General features: G+C 39.4%; 1 protein-coding gene across 2 annotated transcripts in view; it reads right to left on the bottom strand.

Moving 5' to 3' along the window:
* Window positions 1–12,973, bottom strand: part of DPP4 (dipeptidyl peptidase 4) — a 45,660-nt gene extending 32,687 nt beyond the window's left edge. For both annotated transcript variants that reach the window (XR_013929968.1, XM_080399122.1), the window contains exons 1-9: window positions 12,842–12,973; window positions 12,678–12,762; window positions 5,414–5,512; window positions 4,744–4,838; window positions 4,553–4,627; window positions 2,579–2,631; window positions 2,412–2,484; window positions 1,111–1,231; window positions 529–689 (exon numbers count right to left, since the gene is read on the bottom strand). Coding sequence is in view for 1 of the 2 variants with exons in the window: in XM_080399122.1 (XP_080255248.1) it covers window positions 529–689; window positions 1,111–1,231; window positions 2,412–2,484; window positions 2,579–2,631; window positions 4,553–4,627; window positions 4,744–4,838; window positions 5,414–5,512; window positions 12,678–12,762; window positions 12,842–12,847 (768 nt within the window). In the remaining variant the exon portion in view is untranslated. The remainder of the gene's footprint in view (window positions 1–528; window positions 690–1,110; window positions 1,232–2,411; window positions 2,485–2,578; window positions 2,632–4,552; window positions 4,628–4,743; window positions 4,839–5,413; window positions 5,513–12,677; window positions 12,763–12,841) is intronic.
* Window positions 12,974–18,442: the final 5,469 nt, after the last annotated feature.

The following is an 18,442-nucleotide window of genomic DNA, read 5'->3' as shown; positions in this document are numbered from 1 at the left end:
ACAAAGTCATGTGGAGAGGAAGGGGGAGGAGAAGGAGCTGTATGCACTAAAGGCTTCACTCTCATAGCTAAAACTGAAAGAGCTTTTGGTGGGGGCAAAGAAACTCCATCAGCAAATTCCTCCCCTTCATCCCAATACCTATATTGGGTATGCAACAACTAAAAATGCTACATTAGTTGAAAAAGATTCCATTATCAATGGACCATGCACAACCCAAACACAATACACACCTTCCAAATGGTTTATACCAACTTCAACTCTGAAAAGCTTTTTTGGCTCAACATCTACTTGCTACCTCAACATTTTCTGGTGAAACAACAAAACCTTAAATAATTTTTTTTCCTTTTTGCTTTCCCCTGGAGATAATCAAATACTTTAACATTGCCAGATGCTGTTGACTTCAGAAAGAGTAATCACAGCAAGCTGTTGAGGAAAGACAGACAATATTTTCATTAGCAGAAACTGATTAAACGAGACTACTCTCTTAATGTAACTGCAGAACAGCCATGATTAACAAATAACACAAACCTTGGGATATGGGATTCTAATGGTCTTTGGATACTGCAAGGTGTCTTCAGAATAAAAGGAATACTCTATAACAGGAACTTCTGTATCATTAAATGCTGCATATGCCACAAAATTGCCATTTGGAGACCACCACAGAGCAGAATGGGTGCCAAACATTTCCTCTGAAAGAGATGCAAATATGTTTAAGTTATAATTGATAAATAGGTTCTTCTATCCTAGCTACTGTTCTCATTGTTTTTAGTAGGATTTTTTTTAATTTAATTTCAGATACCGAAGTGCAGACTGTTTATTGGGGTTCTGAAATAAGACATTAGATCAATTCTTATAATCATTCATATGAAACTAATTCACGCACTATGATTTCCAGTGATGTGCTGCCAGTTAGGTGAACTCATTTCTGTTCTTAGATCCTCACACTAGCCAGGTGTTAAGCTCAGGTAAGGATACATGCTTCTATTAAAATACAGACTTGGATTATTTTGAACTTCTTAATGATAAGAAATAACAGTTATAATAAAATAATTACAACAGAAAAAAGTTTTGACAATGTAATACAAAGTAAAATATGCTTGACATAGTTACCTTCATAAACCCAATCTGGTATTCCATTGAAAATTTTATTTTCTTCTCCATTTTTAGTGATTTGCACAGATTCTGCCATTGGTGAAGCTTTTATATAAACATTATTCTTCCAAACATATGCCTGCAAAACATCACTGTGATTACAATTATTATTAGAGTAAATCCTACTTCCTTTCTTTGCCTCACCTACTGGGAAATTTACTTTTTACACCAGATGACAAAAATTGTCTTTGAAACCTATATTTCACCAAAACATCACCGATGTTTAACAAACCTGAATCACTCATACAAATCATGTGTAGCAACCTAACTTCAGGCCTAGATGCAAAAAAACAATCAACTATGATGAATGACATAAGTACCGTATCAAGTTTTGAAAACCTTGTTATTCATTTTCTGCTGAGATACAAGTTTATCTTCCTTCACTAGGAGTTGTTTTCCATTAATTTGCCTTTCAAAGAGAACTATCTACTTTGGTAAGACATCGATGGGGGTCTCAGCATTGCCAATAGAGCTGCTAAGATGGTGCATTTCTCCAGTAGTGCTCAGAACTCCTCTAGTTTTTGGCACCTGCCTGCCTCTCTAGTCACCCCTGTTTTTCCTTGCCAACAACTTAACAACACAGTTTTATTCCTCAGCTTCCCTCAGATGTGGAAAGTTCTTTTCAACATCCTTTGCTTCTGTGGCTGGGCTCTATAATTGCTACACTACAAGCAATAAGAATAAATAAACACCACATTCTCCTGTGATAGTTCTTTGGTCATTTCCAATGATCACCATAGGGAACGCACAAGCCTTGCAGACACAGTGGTTGTCACCACTGCAATGGATTAGGAGGAGAGGAGGAGGAAAATAGCAGGGGGAAAGAGTACAAGAGAGATTTTGATCCTCTAATCCCTGTTACATGCATCCATCAAATAAAACTTCATTGATCATGGTGTAATTAGGAGATAAAAATCACAGTGATGATTAAGCAGACAATTGTAATGCTGCTGCCTTTGAAAAGGATGAGCAACTGTCTGCAACTGTAACAACATGAAGTTCCTGTGCATTTGTGCATTTCATGACTTCTGGGATCACTATTACTTTACTTTCGGGAACACATTTTCATTAAAGAACAAAACAAAACACACAGAGGAGTTCTGGAGTCTTTCCAGCAACAGTAGCCAATTTGGAAGCTAGTTCAGCTACTTTTATCTAGCAGTAAGAAAGTCCCAAAACCTCCAGGGTACAGCAACATGAGCATCCATGTCATGTGTACAAAAAATGACTGTTTATATGTTTCCTTTATCTTTACTAACCAGTTTGTGACCAACAGGTGACCAGGATATATACTGTATATCTTTATGTAGTAGTCCGTCATCTAAGATAGCACTGGAAAAACAAAACCAGAATGCAGCTAAATCACTGAAATGTCATTTCATTCAAAATAATGTTAAAACTACGTCTTGCGTGCAAAATTACTGACCTGATATTGAAATCATAGATGTGATATGAAGCTGTATAGGAATGCCTCCACAACTGCAAAAGAATTATTTTGATATTAAGAAGACAAATTTCACCAGGATTCACATCTCTTACAGTTTGGATTACCTCTGAAACCCTCCTCACGCTTTTGCTTAAGACAAAACACAATGGACGTACAACGGTAACGAATCTCTGCAAGGTCTAAGGGAAAACTGAAGAACTGCCACCCCTCTGTGGTCATCACTTAAACACTATGACAGAAGCCACTGACTGATTAAGGACAGAGATACAGAGGCTAGAGATGCTGCAGGTTTTCAGAAATCCTTGTAGCTACATGGCAGACTACTGTAGCTATGCACAGCTCATCCTCCTCCTTCTGCCTTACTGGCGCACTTGCTGTTTTCTATCTCATTTTCTGTGCTCTATTATTTAACTTGGCATCATATTGTTTAGTAGTCCCCGCAAGTCCCAGCAGCGTTTCTCTAGCAGTTCCTCCAGTTCCAGGGTGACCTATTCCCATTTATATTATCACAGAAATAAAACCTTTCTCTCAGAAATCTGCTTCAAAGTCTGTATCACTCTGTGGGCACTTACAGAGAGAAAGATGATGACGATAATGTAGACACATTTAAATGTATTCATTACGTGGGGCTGAATAGGTTTGAGTTAGCCCACGGTGTTGACATGTTACAATAATGCTACCTTCTACGATGGTTCTTGAAGATTTGTATAAAGATATAAAACAATAACTTAGTACTACACAACCAGATGGCTATTACATAAGAAGTGTCTACATCCTCATGATTCATTTTGTTGCTCTGTTTTCTTGCAATGAAGATTAATAACAACATAACTTTCAATCAAACTATTATATAAATTTCTTGCTTCAGCATGAAAATAAAATTAACTCTTATGACTGCAACAAGTAAAATACTATAGGGCAATAAATCATGAGCAGAGGGGATGTCTAGGGTGACTGTAAAAATGTAAGCCATTTTGTGGCCACTAATGATGCAGTGAAATAATTCTGAACAATTCAGAAAGACAAAAGGTAACTGGCTTAGTAGTACCTAACAAGGAAGCTAAAACTGGCAGAAAGTGATGACCGAGTGCATGGATTGTGGCTGGCACAGCATGAGCCGTTCTTGGACTGCAGAGCCAGAACGTGTAGACTGAGCTCAGTGACACCGTGCTTGCGTGTTTGTACACTGCACAAGTCGGCACTAAGTTTTTTTTTACAAACAAAACAAGCAGCTTTCTAGAAACAAACAACAACAAAGTTACTGGCTTCTCAGTGCACACACAGGTCAAATTATCACCTCCATTAGGTTTCTGAAACTGTCCTCAGCTGGTGCACAGAGCCAGATTTTCACACCACCTGGCATAAAGACAGGATGACCTTTGCTGCATAACTCAGCACCAAGCCAGGATAAGGCATTACACTGGAGGCTTTTCATGTGCTTGCTGACAAGGCACAAGAGGAACAAGACACCCAAGTCCACTCCAAGCACAAGAGGACAGCTTCTCTTGTAAACACATGTTGCCTTTCATTCACCTCTGTTTTAAATTCTTATGTCCTAACGTCACCATATATATACATAGCATGTATGCACAAGTATACAAGTATATCTACTCATCACTCCTCCTTACCCACACAACTCCTTGGGCAGTACTGCCTATCTACCTTTCTAGCTTGTCTTCCCAGATAAACCATCCATCCTCACTCTTCCTGTGATATCTCTCCACCCACTGTTCATCCAGCTTCTTTTCTCAAGCAACCATATCTCTTCTGCCAGGCTCGCAGACAATATCAGCCTCTTTCCTCCTCCTGCCTGCTCAACTTCACTGTTCCCTTGCAGTCATCAATCTCATTCATCCATACTCCTGCATTTCACTCACATTCTCTCAGCCTCTCAGTTATTCCTAAACCTTTATTTCCCAGTTTCACCCTCGGAGAAGTAAAGTGCACTTATACCTTTGTATAGCTGTACTGCAGAAGAGCAAACTTTTGGTCAGGAGACAATATAACTGTGGTTGCCTTGTATTTATCCTTCAACAAAAGAAAGAAGGAACATTAAACACCGATTCCAAAAAAAGGCATAGAACAAAATGTTAAATGCAATACCTTTCCCAATGTCTGCATATATAATATATATATCAACATACTAATGTTGTATTCGCCAAGATTACTGAGGGTGTTCCGGTGTCAGCGTTGAAACGCAGCACGTCCCCATTAGCAGTTTTGTGCAGATACTGATTTCCTAGAAGAACAAGAGAGCTGCTAATAAACAATAAGTAAAATGCTCACCAGATACTTCTCTTTTCCCCTTAAGTTTTTAAGCAGGAAATAAAATTTAAAAAAATCTGGTCAATGTTGTGTTTCCTACTTCTGTAATGAAAGAACGCTTATAGCACAAGAACTTTGACAAAATGTAGTCCTGGGGCTCGCAGCCCCCACCTTCTGGCATCTCTTTCCCTTGGGGCAGCAGGCATATTCAAAAGGAAAAGCACCCAGTATCCTCCTGTTCCCCAATAGCCTGATGCACAGGAAGCTGACACACTTGAGGATAACACGCTTCTACAAAAAAGCACAGAAGTAAGCATGCTTTTTTAGCAGTAGGATAATATAGCTCACCATGAATGTGAACACGTATCTAAGAGGAAAAAAAATAATAAAAAAATCACAAGCCTTTGAGCTATGCACCCTTCTATAATGGCATCGTTAAATAATTTAATTTTTTTTTTCAGGATACAATAGTCACCTTAGCATGAAGATACACATTTACTGAAGGCAATACATTTTCTTGACATTCATGCTGAATGTAGAATGAATTACCTGAAATCCACTGCAAATTATGTGTTCTGTACTTATAGTCATTGTTCAAGTAATTCTGCAGAGTATATGTTCTTCGTGAATCAGGCTCAGAGGTACTTTCTGAAAGAAAGAGACAGAAGAGATACTTTGATATTGCTGCAAATTCTTCCACCCAGCTTCCTAACCTGATACTAAAATAAGCGAGGTTTTGTTGTTGGTTATTGATGTGTTTTAGCTAACCAGCTCTAAAGTACTAGAAGTGAAAAGGCGCTAAAGCTTTACTGCAAGATAAATTCAACAAGCACCAAATAAAAGGAGTACCAGTGAGAGCACTCAACGAACTCATGTAAAAAATACAGATGACTTTTCTCTGCTGCTTTTTTACTTTAAGGTATATAAGAGCTGTTATCTTTTGAGCAAATGAAAATACCTTTTTGACAGTGACAAAAATAAGCAGAAGACCTCTGGCCTTCTTATCTCAGGAAACGCATACTTGTACTCCTCAAAAATTGAAAAGAAGTGATCTTAGTGCCTTTCCCCCCTATGCTCACTCTGGGAACCTCGCTGCAGAGCCCTGGCTGCTAATATTTACATCAGACATCAATTGTGGGGTGGATCATGCAAAGCAGAGGTATACGTGTTCATGTTTGAGAGCGGTGGATGGGTAAGGTTGTCCAGATGAATGAAATGCGGCATCCATGCGATTAGATGTACAAACCTTGAAACACACCCTAAAATTAAAGCAGCTACTGTACTTTATCACATATTCCATAATACTGCTGCTCCTTTTCATGAACCCTTCAATTGTGAATCATCTGCTTACCATTAAACTAAAATTTAAGAAATGTCTCAAATAAAACATCTGAGGAGCAGTAAAATTTTCAGAGAAGGTCTAATTTAGAAAAAAAATATTAAATCACAAACACTTACTGATAAACTTATTCAGAAATAACTGGTTAAATATTTATCCCACTCTTGATGTGTTTTTCACCAAAGTATCATGTTTACTGCCACATTACTATTTTGACTGCAAAATTAAAGCCAAGTAACTGTGTTACTATGAAAAGACTAAAGTGAAACTTTGAATACAGTTAAGCTAATGAGTTTGGTCATCAGCTCCAGCACACTGCAGTCAACTTCTATGAAAAATATTCCTTTCTTGCCGGCTGCAGTGCATAAGCTACTCTTTCCAAAGTCTAAAGGTTCAAATAATGATGATGATGATGATAATAAATGGTTTGTGACTCTTTGTGATCTTTTTCCACTGAGAACAAAGGCTACAATTCTTGAATTCAGGTGTGTAATTCTCTCCCTGCTTCCTTCACTGCTCTTTGGTTTTTATTGAAACCTAAAACTGAAAACTACCTTCATACAAATCTACACAGTCCAAGAAAAAAACAATTTTTATTTCAACTGGCTAAATCATTCCTTTTTGGTTAATACCTGTAGAAATCAAAAGACCTAGGATAAAACCAATTGACAAAGACACTCAAGTACAGAAGTGGTGACTGAACAACTGAGATAATAACCTGCCCCTATCAATTCTGAGAGTCCCAGTCTTTCAGATACTTTAAAACAGACAGCCTCTTCTTTCATTACACTGAAAAAAACAATGAGTGCAAAGTCTTTAGGGACATACACATAGAAAAGCACCTCAATAATTTTGGCAGATTGTCTTTCTGCAGGTTAAATAAATGTGACATCTCAAACATGGCAAGAAGATATTTCTATTAGATATTATAGTTTTACTCTTATTTCCAAACAATAAGCACATTGCATATATACAGCACAGACTGTACAGCCATTACTGCAATAAAAGTCAAGAGCCATAACAATGATTTTAGTGTAAGAAGCTCAGTAAAGGTTAAAAAAATTGCTTGCTCAATTCCATTTCAAATTTGCCTGTTCTAAAATATTACTAGTCTAGAGTTCTTGCTTATGAAGTTTCCGTGAGAATATTAATTTCTCAGGTTAATTATTCTATATTAACTGAATATTTAATTTGATGGATTATGAACAAGTTGTATTTGATATTCATGCACAGTTGTCTAGTTGGGAATATCACTTCTCTCCTTCCTAATTGAGTGTCATTTTCAATTAGAGGGGCTTCAGAAAGCAACAAAATTCTCTCTTGGAAAAGGAGGAGCACCCAGACAGGTGGCTGATGAACAGGTTTAGGGATTTTTCCAAACTGATGAATGTTTTTCCCCCTGGTGACATACATATTTTGCTGAGGTCTCATTACTAAAAATCAGGCCACTATTAAGATTTGTTGGCTGTGTATAAAATTAAAATTTCATTTTCTGTCAACACCTTCCACATAGTAACTGAATATGAAAACATACGTCAAGCTGTAAGGATATAGTCATAAAAGTTCTAGCTGAAGTATTTTTTTAATTTGCGAGACAGGCCACTACCAGTATATTCTTACGTAGCCACATTATGCCACTGACCAAAGATAGTCAACATACATTGAATTCTGTATTTCAGTTCTTGTCCAGATTCCATTTGAAAAAAAAGTGTCAAACAGGTTAATTTTGATGAAATAAAGCAGTTGTTGACATTCAAGAGCATTTTATTGGCTTTGAAGATTCGATATGGATCAATATATGTTCATATTTTAGCAAAACAGCTTCTTTCAGTCTCAGGTTCCTCCAAGAGGCTACGAAGGTTGAATTTTCTTGCTATCTTTCTTTTCTGACTATTCCAGAAACAGACTTATTTTTCTAAATTCCAAATGACTAGCTCTTCATCTCTACCCTATTCTCAGGTTTATACTATGACATATCATCATACCAAAATCTAAAGTTATTGACAAATTACTTTTGGTATATATATTGTATATTCCCCAGTGTCAAGCCACATTTTACTAATTTCCATATGTAATACAAAAAGAGCAAGAAATTATGTAACCAAGTCAAAAGACATGGAAAACTATAAAGCCAGTAATAACAGAAGCTTTAGTGCATGCTCACCACTACCAAGGGAGACTGGAAGAACGACAAGGGAAAGATGACTACAAGCATGATACTCAGCAATAATGAGAAAAGAAAGGACAGAGAAATGATAAAAGTCAGAAAAAGGTGAATGAGTATTGCCATTTTTTAGTGACAGCAGAACAAGAGCAAGAATCATCTGCAACCTAAGAATGTAATTTAGGAGCAGCATGAGAGATGCAAGAAGGGAAACCTGACTGATTCAGTAGTTAGTCAGAAAAGTAAGTGACATTTTAGGCTATTTTTTCTAAACCTTCTTCTTCCCTGTTTCTCTTCCAACGTGTGTAAAAAAGCACTAAAAAACCTTCCCCCCTACACTCAAGCCCCCAGTTAGTGCCTGACATATGTGACAGTTACAGCACAGAAATGAATTTCCGGCAAAGAAGAAAGTAAAATTGACTGTGCTGAGTCAGGCCAAAGGGTCACTGAACTCAGAATTCCACCTGATACCCAGGGGTTGCTACTGGGCATCCAGGAGAGACTAGAACTACCAGGTGAGCATCAGGGCAGTTCACCCAGGCATCACACTCTGGGAATGCAGAGACTTCCCCAGGGGGAGGTAATCATTAACTCTGTAATCAATAGCTCTGGAGTCCCTCTCAAATCTGCCCCAACGTTTGAATTAAGGTAGATAACCAAGTTAAATGACAGTTACAGAAGTCAAGGTCATATAGCAGGGAAACACTTCCATTCGCTATCTTTTCTTTCACTGGCTAGAGCAGTTACATATCCACACGTGACATGAAGACTACAAGGACCGTGTAACGCAGAGCAAGGTGCATGAATACATGGGGAAAAGAGATTAGTTAGAACAGTCAGATTCAAGCCAAAAGACCGGTCAGACAATTCTACAGAATACAGCAGGTTAATTGCCATGTTGTGAGTATCTCCCATACAACTCTGGAGAGAATTTCAGCCATGATTTTGACTGAAGTCCTTTGAAGTTAGGTTACTGTAATTAACTATCGCTCGCTGCTTATATAACAGTTCTCTAAAAAAACCCACACATAGTCAAGATTCTTATCTAAACCTTAAATTTCTGAATCTAGATTCAAAGAGATTCTACTTCAAAGATCAATTTCTGATCCATAGATTTAAATTCCCTTACAGATTTTATAGCTTTCTCCCTAAACACACTTAAACCTAACACCTTTCAGTAACTGGAATAACTTATTCCCAAGAAAACTGTGCCAGATCACAGCTGCTAGATTAATTCATCTTGTGTCACAGGCAAATACAAGGGTTGTATCCAAAACAGTGTGGCCAGAAGGACAAGGGAAGCAACTGTCCCCCTGTACTCAGCACTGGTGAGGCTGCACCTCAAATTCTGTGTTCAGTTCTGGGCCCTTGGCTACAAGAAAGACACTGAAGTGCTGCAGCATGTCCAGAGAAAGGCAACGAAGCTGGTGAAGGGTCTGGAGCACAAGTCTTATGATGAGTGCCTGAGGGAACCGGGGTTGTTTAGCCTGGAGAGGAAAAGGCTCAGGGGGGACCTTATCACTCTCTACAACTACCTGGAAGGAGGATGTAGGCAGGTGGGGTAGGTCTCTTTCTCCCAAGTAACAAGTGATAGGATGAGAGGCAATGGCCTCAAGTTGTGCCAGGGGAGGTTTAGATTGGATATTAGGAAAAATTTCTTTACTGAAATGGTGGTCAAGCATTGGAACAGGCTTCCCAAGGAAGTGGTAGAATCACCATCCCTGGAGGTGTTTAAAAAATGTGTAGATGTGGTGCTTAGAGACATGGTTTAGCAGTGGACTTGGCAGTGCTGGGTTAACAGTTGGACTGATGATCTTAAAGGTCTTTTCCAACCTAAATGATTCTGTGATTGAAGTAGCCCCATGTGGTATTAAATATAAAATAAGGTGGCAAAATAGGCAGTGGGTATAAACAAAAAGTATAGAATTTTGTACACAGTTCTGGCAGAAGACCCCCAAAGTAAACAGTGAAGGGCTGCACCCAAATTAGGGAAACTTTTAAGTCTACAGTATTTGTCCATGCTAAATAACTGCCAGAGAAACAGTAGAAATTCCACTTGCCAGGCCTACAGTCCAGCAAACAAGCCAAAATTCCTCCAGTGTGGCAAAATTTCACATCCTTTCACAGCACTGGAAACCATTTATTAAACTAATTCTATGCTGCATGACTACTAGCTTATGAAATGAAAGTACAATGAGAAGCACCGCAGGGAGAAAAACACCAGGCCAAAGGTAAGATATCCAAACTCAAAATTATCTGTATATATCAATAATCATGATTTTCACTCACTGCACAATGCTTGAACTAGTGGGATAAAATAAAGACTTGATTGCAATTACAATTTTATTGGAGCAGACTTCAACTTCACACTCATATTCATGTAAGCTGCTGCTGCTCCTCCTGGCCGCTGCCCCTTAGTTTTGCCACCTCTCATTTTGTACTCAGGTCATCACCTGTGTTGACCCAGGAGATATCCTCAGCTGACTCGCATGCCCTGAGGTTGTTCATAAAAGCTATATAATCAAACTGTCAGTGATTAAATGCTCTAACCTGTACTTACAAGCGCACCACCTGTACGCGCTCAGCTAACAGAAAACATTTGTTTAGCACCCTTCAGTTAAAAATTCAAAAGCACCCTTCAGTTTCCAAACAATAAAGGTCACAGTTGTTATTCAGATGTTACTGCTGGCCTGACCTGGGAAGAGACAGGAATTCCAGTTTTTGAACTGGGAGCTCTCCATCTCAATCCCTGTTTTATCCAGAGGGACCTGGAGAACTACCTGGGTGTGCCAGGTAATGACCTGCATTACTTTGAGACACCAGTAAAAAGACTGACACGTTGCCCTACTCTTTTACAACCAAAATGATGCAAGCCAAGGCTGACAGCACGGTGATATTCTGTATGTCACCCAACCTAAGCTTCTTTAAAGTGAAAATCTATTTACTAATATAACTCGATGACTGATTCTGAATTGCAGCCACTTCTACAGCAAAAGGACTCCTATGCTACAATTCATGAAATCAGAAAACACATTTCATTTTCAGTAAGACATAGCGCTGGCGTTAAGGTAGACCAGCACCAACTCTGCAGCAGAGTTCAGGCCTGCATACCGAATTCTTTCGCTAGGTGTTACGCCTGCACACATGCATCTGGTAAGCTATCAAGATCCTTTCCCCTGCTCTTTCCAACTTCTGAAACTAAAAGTACTTTGTGATGTCAAAAATCTGATTTTTTTTTAATGAGATAAGTGGCAAAAAGCTGCCCAAAAATAACAGAAAAGAGAGGGAGCATTCACTGACGCAAGTTTTAGCTCAGAAGGTGTGTAATTCAGATAAAACCTAAATTTTTCAAAGTCCAGTTAATGACTGTGATGTTAATAATGATAGAGCTGAACTGCAAAAAGTTTGATGAAAACTATGCAATATGAACACCAGTGCCACAAGCTTTTCCTCTTTTAACTGAAATACAGAAAACCCACCAGAACTTTCTGTGCACATAAGCAATTGCTGTCTCAATTTCTGAACACACTGTCAAGATCAACATACACTTCTTCATGTTTTTCGGGGTGTACCTCACAGAAGACCACCGAGGGTCTACCCTAGAAAACACTTTGCTTCTGCAGAGTTTGCAGAGCTGAGTTCTACGTATCACAACTGCTCAGCTGTTAATTGTAAGAACACCCAAAAAAAGATTAACCTGCAGCTGTCCTACCAGCTGGAAGCAATACATTGCTTGATGAAGATTTAATGTGTTACACATTAACGTCCAGAGCTACAAGGATCATCTGGAAAGTACAAACCGATCAGAGTCCGAAAATGCATTCCAGACCTTTTCCTACTTTTCTGACCTTTGTAACTGTGCTGTATGTATTGTTTCACACAATAACGTTAACAAAAGTTCCGCAAATTAGAGGAAGTATAATTTTTTAGAAATTGACTAACTGGCTTTTTACTGCTGGTTGTACAGCTTTCGGCTGCACCGAAAACGCTGAAAACGATAACGTTTATAACTAAATTTTCTCAGCTCACATGGGAATCAAGGGACGTTGTAACACACACACCACCCCCTTCCTCCCAGGTAAGCCACGCTGATGAAGTACCTCCCGGTTTCCCAGGACCCAGGAGCTCCAGCTCTATCAACCCCGTTCCCTAAAGCACAAACTTCCCGCAAAACTTTCCCCCCAGTGCAGCGGGGGTCGCGGCCGCGGATCCCCGAGCCCGGCAGAGCCCGAGCCCCGGTGGCCGCAGGGAGCCCCGGTGGCCGCAGGGAACCCCGGCCCCCTCCCCGCCCGGCCCGGCCGCGGACTCACCGCCGGTGAGCAGCGCCAGGGGCACGGCGATGACCGTGACGACGGCGGCGACCCCCAGGATCCCCAGCAGCCACTTCAGGCAGGTCTGCAAGGAGAAGTCCGGTCAGGCAGCAGCAGCCGCAGCCCCCCGCCCAGCCCCATCCCGCCCCCCGTCCCTAGCCCACCTGCATGGCGGAGCGGCGCGGCGCTGGGCGGGACGAGGCGGGGCGGGGCGGAGCGGGGCCGGCGGGTGCCGCTGCCGCTGCCCCGGGCGCAGGAGCCGAGCCGCCGCCTCGCGGCTCTGCGGTCCTGCCGCCACGCTCCGGGCTGCCGCGGTGAGCGGGCGGGGGGCCGGGCCGGGGGCGGCTGCCGCCCGTAGGGAGCAAGCAGCGACAGGCACCGCGGGGCGGTGGAAAACCTCGGGTTTTCCGGCTGGCTTAGCGGCTTCGCGTGTGTTTTGAGCTGCGGTTTGTCCTTCGGTTGAGGCGCTTGGAGCGCGGTGACACAGCTGTACGTTGAAGAGAAGGGACCTTTGACACTGACAGGATTTCTGTAGGAAATCAGATAACTGCGCCGCAGAGGTCCCAGAAGTGAAACGCCTTCAAACGCTCGTGTCAAAGCTCCTAGCGCGTTGATAACATCAGCATTTCTTGTAAAGTTTCTGCTCTTTGAACTTCCTTTGGAAATCAAGAAAGACTGATTAAATTGCAGGAAGGGCTTGTATTTATTTCTTTGGCACTGGTTCCTGGCATAAAAGAGATGGATCTGTTTACAAAATGGAATTTTAAATTAAGACCAGAACGTGGAAGTGTGAGATAAAAGTTTAAAAATTTAGTGCTAGAGATGACCGTGGTTTATAACATCAGACAATTCCATTTCCAAGGGGAACTTTTAGTATGTGTTGATATAGTAGGACTAATTGGTTGAAAAGACAGAATAACTTGTAAATCAAAGCTATAAAGCACTTTTGTTTAAAAAGCTGAGCATCAACAAGTAGTGAGAAAGCTGTGGGAGTTTCTGGAATTATTTTAAGAGAAGAATTCTGGCCTCAAAAAACTAACTGTTGAGTGGTGTGGTCTGTGCTTTCAGTTTGGTCCATCTTAGCTTTTTTCCCCCTCTATTTGCAGAATATTAGCAGTTATCAGAGAGAGACAGAAGTATTTTACAAATTGAGAAATGGAACAGAAAAAGTATGTGGTCCACTAAAGAAAGAAGAGACTTGAAGACAAGGGAGACAGCAAATGTTCTTAGTCTTGCCTTCAAAATACTCGTCAGAGCTTTCATTAAATTTGTGATGCTTTTTCTTTTGTTCCACTTCTGCAGGCTGAGCACAGCATTCTGCTGCTGTTTCATACGTAATCTGTACCTGGAAGTGAGTCAGTAACTTTTTATGATAGATATAGCTCCTTTAAAGTAACTTAAAGTATTTACAAACATTAAGGGTTTGTCTGTATGGAAGGTAATAGACTTCATTTAGATGTAAAGTTATGCTCTGCTCACTGTTGTATACCATTCTCCTTGAGGGGAATGATTATTATTTATTAATTTACTAGTTTAGAATTACTAATTATGAATTTACACTGAGATAGCTATATCAGTTTACCTTAGGGCTACCATCAATGTGCCCTGATAGTCGAGGTATGCAGCTCAGTGTGAGTTTACAATGGAGGATCTAAGGTGCTGCAGATTCACAGCTTGCTTAACACTGATTTCTGTATATAGATAAATCCATTTATATGAAGTATAATCATAGTGAAATGGCAGTCTTTTATATTAATTTTCAAATTATATCCATATATGTATCCTGTATATGCTGTGAGATGCATGACCAGAGTTTCAGAGTGCCTTACAGCTCCACTTAAATACCTACCTGGTATACTGTGCACTTGCTTATCTTACCAACAAAAATAAAAAACAAAACCAAAACACCCTACACCACCACCCCACCCCTGGGGTGAACTTTCCTTTTCCCGGTGAGTAGGAATCACAACATATACATAATTCAGCCAATCTGTGCTTTGTTTTGTAAACATTTAACTAGTGATTGTCACTGTGTCGTATAGTACAGTCATGTTAGAATCTATCTTGTGATAAAATATACCTGAATGCTACCAAACATTTCAAAGCCACGTTGCAGTTTAATAATGTTTTAAGAGTTTATCTGCAAGGTTTTAATGCTTCTCAATGGGTAGTTCTAAAAAGAAAAAAAGGCCTACACTGACAAAGTATATGCCAAGCTTCTGCTAGTTTCAGTGAGTACAGAATTTTTAGCTTTGGAAATCTGGATTCTTGTATCTGGACCAAAATGTCTAATAATCTACAGTGCTTCTGACTGGTCATGCCAGAGAGGCTTATGGGAACTGATTCTGTACTCAGAACCACCTGAGTGATCCAGTAAGAGTCCATATAGCAGAATATGTTTTCCATTTAGTTGTAGTAGTTCCTAGAGTGATTCTCTACACCCTCAAAAAACCTCCTGTCTGACCAGAGTACCTGTGGTCCCAAAAACAATGCTTCTGGTGCTCTGTCACATTGTCTTTTGTGATAGCCGAGACTTAAAAAGTTGCTTCAGCTAAATATTTCAAATTACTTCATGCCAATGTGTTCTTTTGCAATCAGATATGTCCTAATATGATGCCAAGAGATTAAAGGAGTGAATATCCAGCAGTGGCTGCTAAACAATGAAATTTGAGAAGCCATGGTTTTTCCTTGTATTGTATGCCAAACACAAAAGTATTCATAAAGAAGTTGTATGATTAAGAACAACTACTTACTAGAAAGAACCAAAATACAGCTTTCAGCCTGAAGGCTGGCTTTCCCAAACACTTGGTAGGCCTGCCAGATGTGATGTATTGTTCAGACTTCTAGCTTCAGTGAAATTCAAGACTTTTTTATAAGTCTGTTTATATATTTCTTTCCTCCAGAAATATTTGGTGAAGTCAAACAGGAAAAATTGAAAACATATGCTTTCTGCAGAATAAAAAAGAATTATTGTTTTTTGTATATAGTTTACAGGTACAATAATATTTTCCAGATGTCTCAGTGCGAGGACAATGGCAGACAAAATATGGGCTGGAGAAAGTTTTAAACCAATTCAGTGGTTCACTTCACATGTGCTGTGAGAAAGAGAAGGAAAAAGTGCTATTAACACCGAGGAGTGTTCAAATTCTACTTGACCAAGTGTGTCTTTTGATACCAAGTTTTTTCCAGAAATAATTTCTTTTTGTTTCTTTGCATTTGGAGACTGAAATGGCATAATGACAGTTTTGCAATTCATCATTACACTGGTTCTGTTTGAGAGTACTGTGAAGAGAGTGTTAACTGTAAATCAGGAAAGCAAACGAGAAAAAAAACATGATCTGTGATTAAGCCATTGGGACAATTGTTTTAATGTGTCTAATAGCAACTCTCATTCAGTTCTTTCAAGTTTATGTATTTTTCTTTATAAAATCAATTTCCTGACAACTGAAGATTCTTGCTGTGTCCTCAGAGCACAGTTGAATAGTTACAGTATCTCAGGTTCCTGTTCATTTTTGTTGTATTAATTCCAGTTAGTTGTCTTGTTTTGCTTCAATATGCTTATTTTTCCACATACTTAGTAAATAGTAAAAATTAGTAAAGAGGAACGATGCTGCACACTGAGCATATAAAATACAGTTAATAAATGAGATAACATTGGAAACACCTTTTAATATAAGGCTACCTGGAAGCTCTAGGCAGCACATGTGCAGATACACACATGAAGGTGCGCATACACAATGCAGTCAAGACATCTGGGCCAGCGGTACTGTTTTCATAGAACTTGAAGGTATAAGGTTCAGTTTTTTAGTAGAGTGAAGAAGTCAGCACAGAGTGAATGAAAACAAAATAATAAATTTATGCATCATAAACTGCATCTATGATACATTTACAATATATTTTAAATAAGATGGGACCCATACCCTTTTGTAGATTTAAAAACTCCTATCAGGTGCAGAAGGACATTGCAACAGTGCCATCTTTTATAGCATGCCAGTCAAGACCTGTCATACACACCAGGGCATATGATTTTAATAAGCCATACACAGTCTGTGTCCTTGACTGGAAGGATTAATGTTTCTGAGAGTGAATGAGGCTGTAGCCATATAGGTAATGCTGAAACATGCTCCTGGGCATGATTCCCTGAAGCAGTCCCATTCCTTTATTTGCCAAGAGCAAACTGAAGCCCCCTTATACAAGCAGCAGCACCACAGGCAATGCAATCAACATTATAACTGACAGCTGTTGCTCCATTGCCTGAAGCCTTTGAAAACCATCTATTATTTAAAAGGAATCTTCAGACCGCTCTGTTCCTGAATTTCTCTACCAATGCATCCCTTACAGCATGTAAGCCCTAGAATTATGTCTGTCCCTTACTAGAGTTCAAAATTAAAATTAAAGCATAAAGAGCATTTCTTTCTAGGCCTGAATGCTGCAGCTATTCTGCCCTCTCTCAGTCTGCAGATCTGGGTAGCTATCACCCAGTAAAGACACTTTTTTAAAAAAAGTGACTGTTACTTATTTCTCCTTATGTTTGTACCATTCACTGAATTTCATGTAGCATGTATAAGAAATATCCAGCACATACCTCATTTTTGATCCCATATGGACATGCTCTGTGATTGCAGGATATATAAATCCTAGTCCTGTTGAGCTAAAACATGTGTTTTGGAACTTCTGGGACATACTCAACTTCATCTCAGTTCTGAAGAAAGGGTGTCTTTTGATTCATGCTCTAGATTGGGACTTAGAAAATTAGAGGTTAAATATTTTTGCTGTGTTCCAGACAAGCTGCATAACTTTTAGAAAATAATTTATACCCCTCTGTTTCTAAAAACATATAATTTTTTATATTGTGGGAAAACTATTTTCATAGCTGACAAAGCCATCATCAGGAGGTGCTCAAACACACTGGTGATAGGCACCACAGGAAAATGGATATGTAACTCAGGAATCCTGTCCTTCAGAGCACTAAATATCCTAGACATTGGAATAAAACATTTTAAAGACAGCTGCTCAATCTATGGAAATAGAAGAGTTAACTGTTTGTACCATTGCAGCCTGGACAATACGGATCCAACTGCATATAATTGAATCTTTTTTTCAGTTCCAGAAGCACTTGGAACCAAACCACTGTAAACAAATGGGATTAAATAAATAACAAATATGTATACATTGTTTTTTTCTTACCTTTTTTAATCTCCAGTGGTATTTGAGATGCTATGATTTCTTTTTTAGTGCAAAGTTCTATTGTTTTAATTGTTTAAATTTGGGATGTTAGAAGAGCTTTCTGTTGCTCTCAGGGAGCTGTTCTAGATGCCAAGTTAGGTATCATCAGTCCTGATCTGAAATTACAGAATACTGGTTCCTGAAGCACTTTGGGATGACAATAATCTTTTTTTCCAGAAATTCTAGACTGTCAGTGGAAGTTTCAGATGCCTTTAGAAAACAAATGAGACACAAAACAGTACTATTGATTCCTACCAAAGCTATAGGTGCTAATTCTAATTCAACAATGCTCCTGCTTCACATCAACTTCTACAGGATACTTGCTAAGCCCACTGGCTTTCTCTTAAACCACTTGCCCTTTAGGACATTTTAATATAGATATCTGGCATACTGCTATTATAGCAAGGGGAGAAAAGGGCGTTTGGGTAGTCATCAGAAGTAAAAGGTACATAACAACACCTGTGGCTATTTTAGATTTGCAGTTGCTATGATACCTGCAAAAACATCCCCTGGCCAGCTGAGAGTATAATAGTTTGGAT

The sequence above is a fragment of the Falco punctatus genome (genome assembly GCF_963210335.1).
Source record: "Falco punctatus genome assembly, chromosome: 8".
In the NCBI taxonomy this organism is placed as follows: domain Eukaryota; kingdom Metazoa; phylum Chordata; class Aves; order Falconiformes; family Falconidae; genus Falco; species Falco punctatus.
The sequence above is the reverse complement of the archived record's forward strand: the minus strand, read 5'-3'. Positions and strand labels throughout refer to the sequence as shown.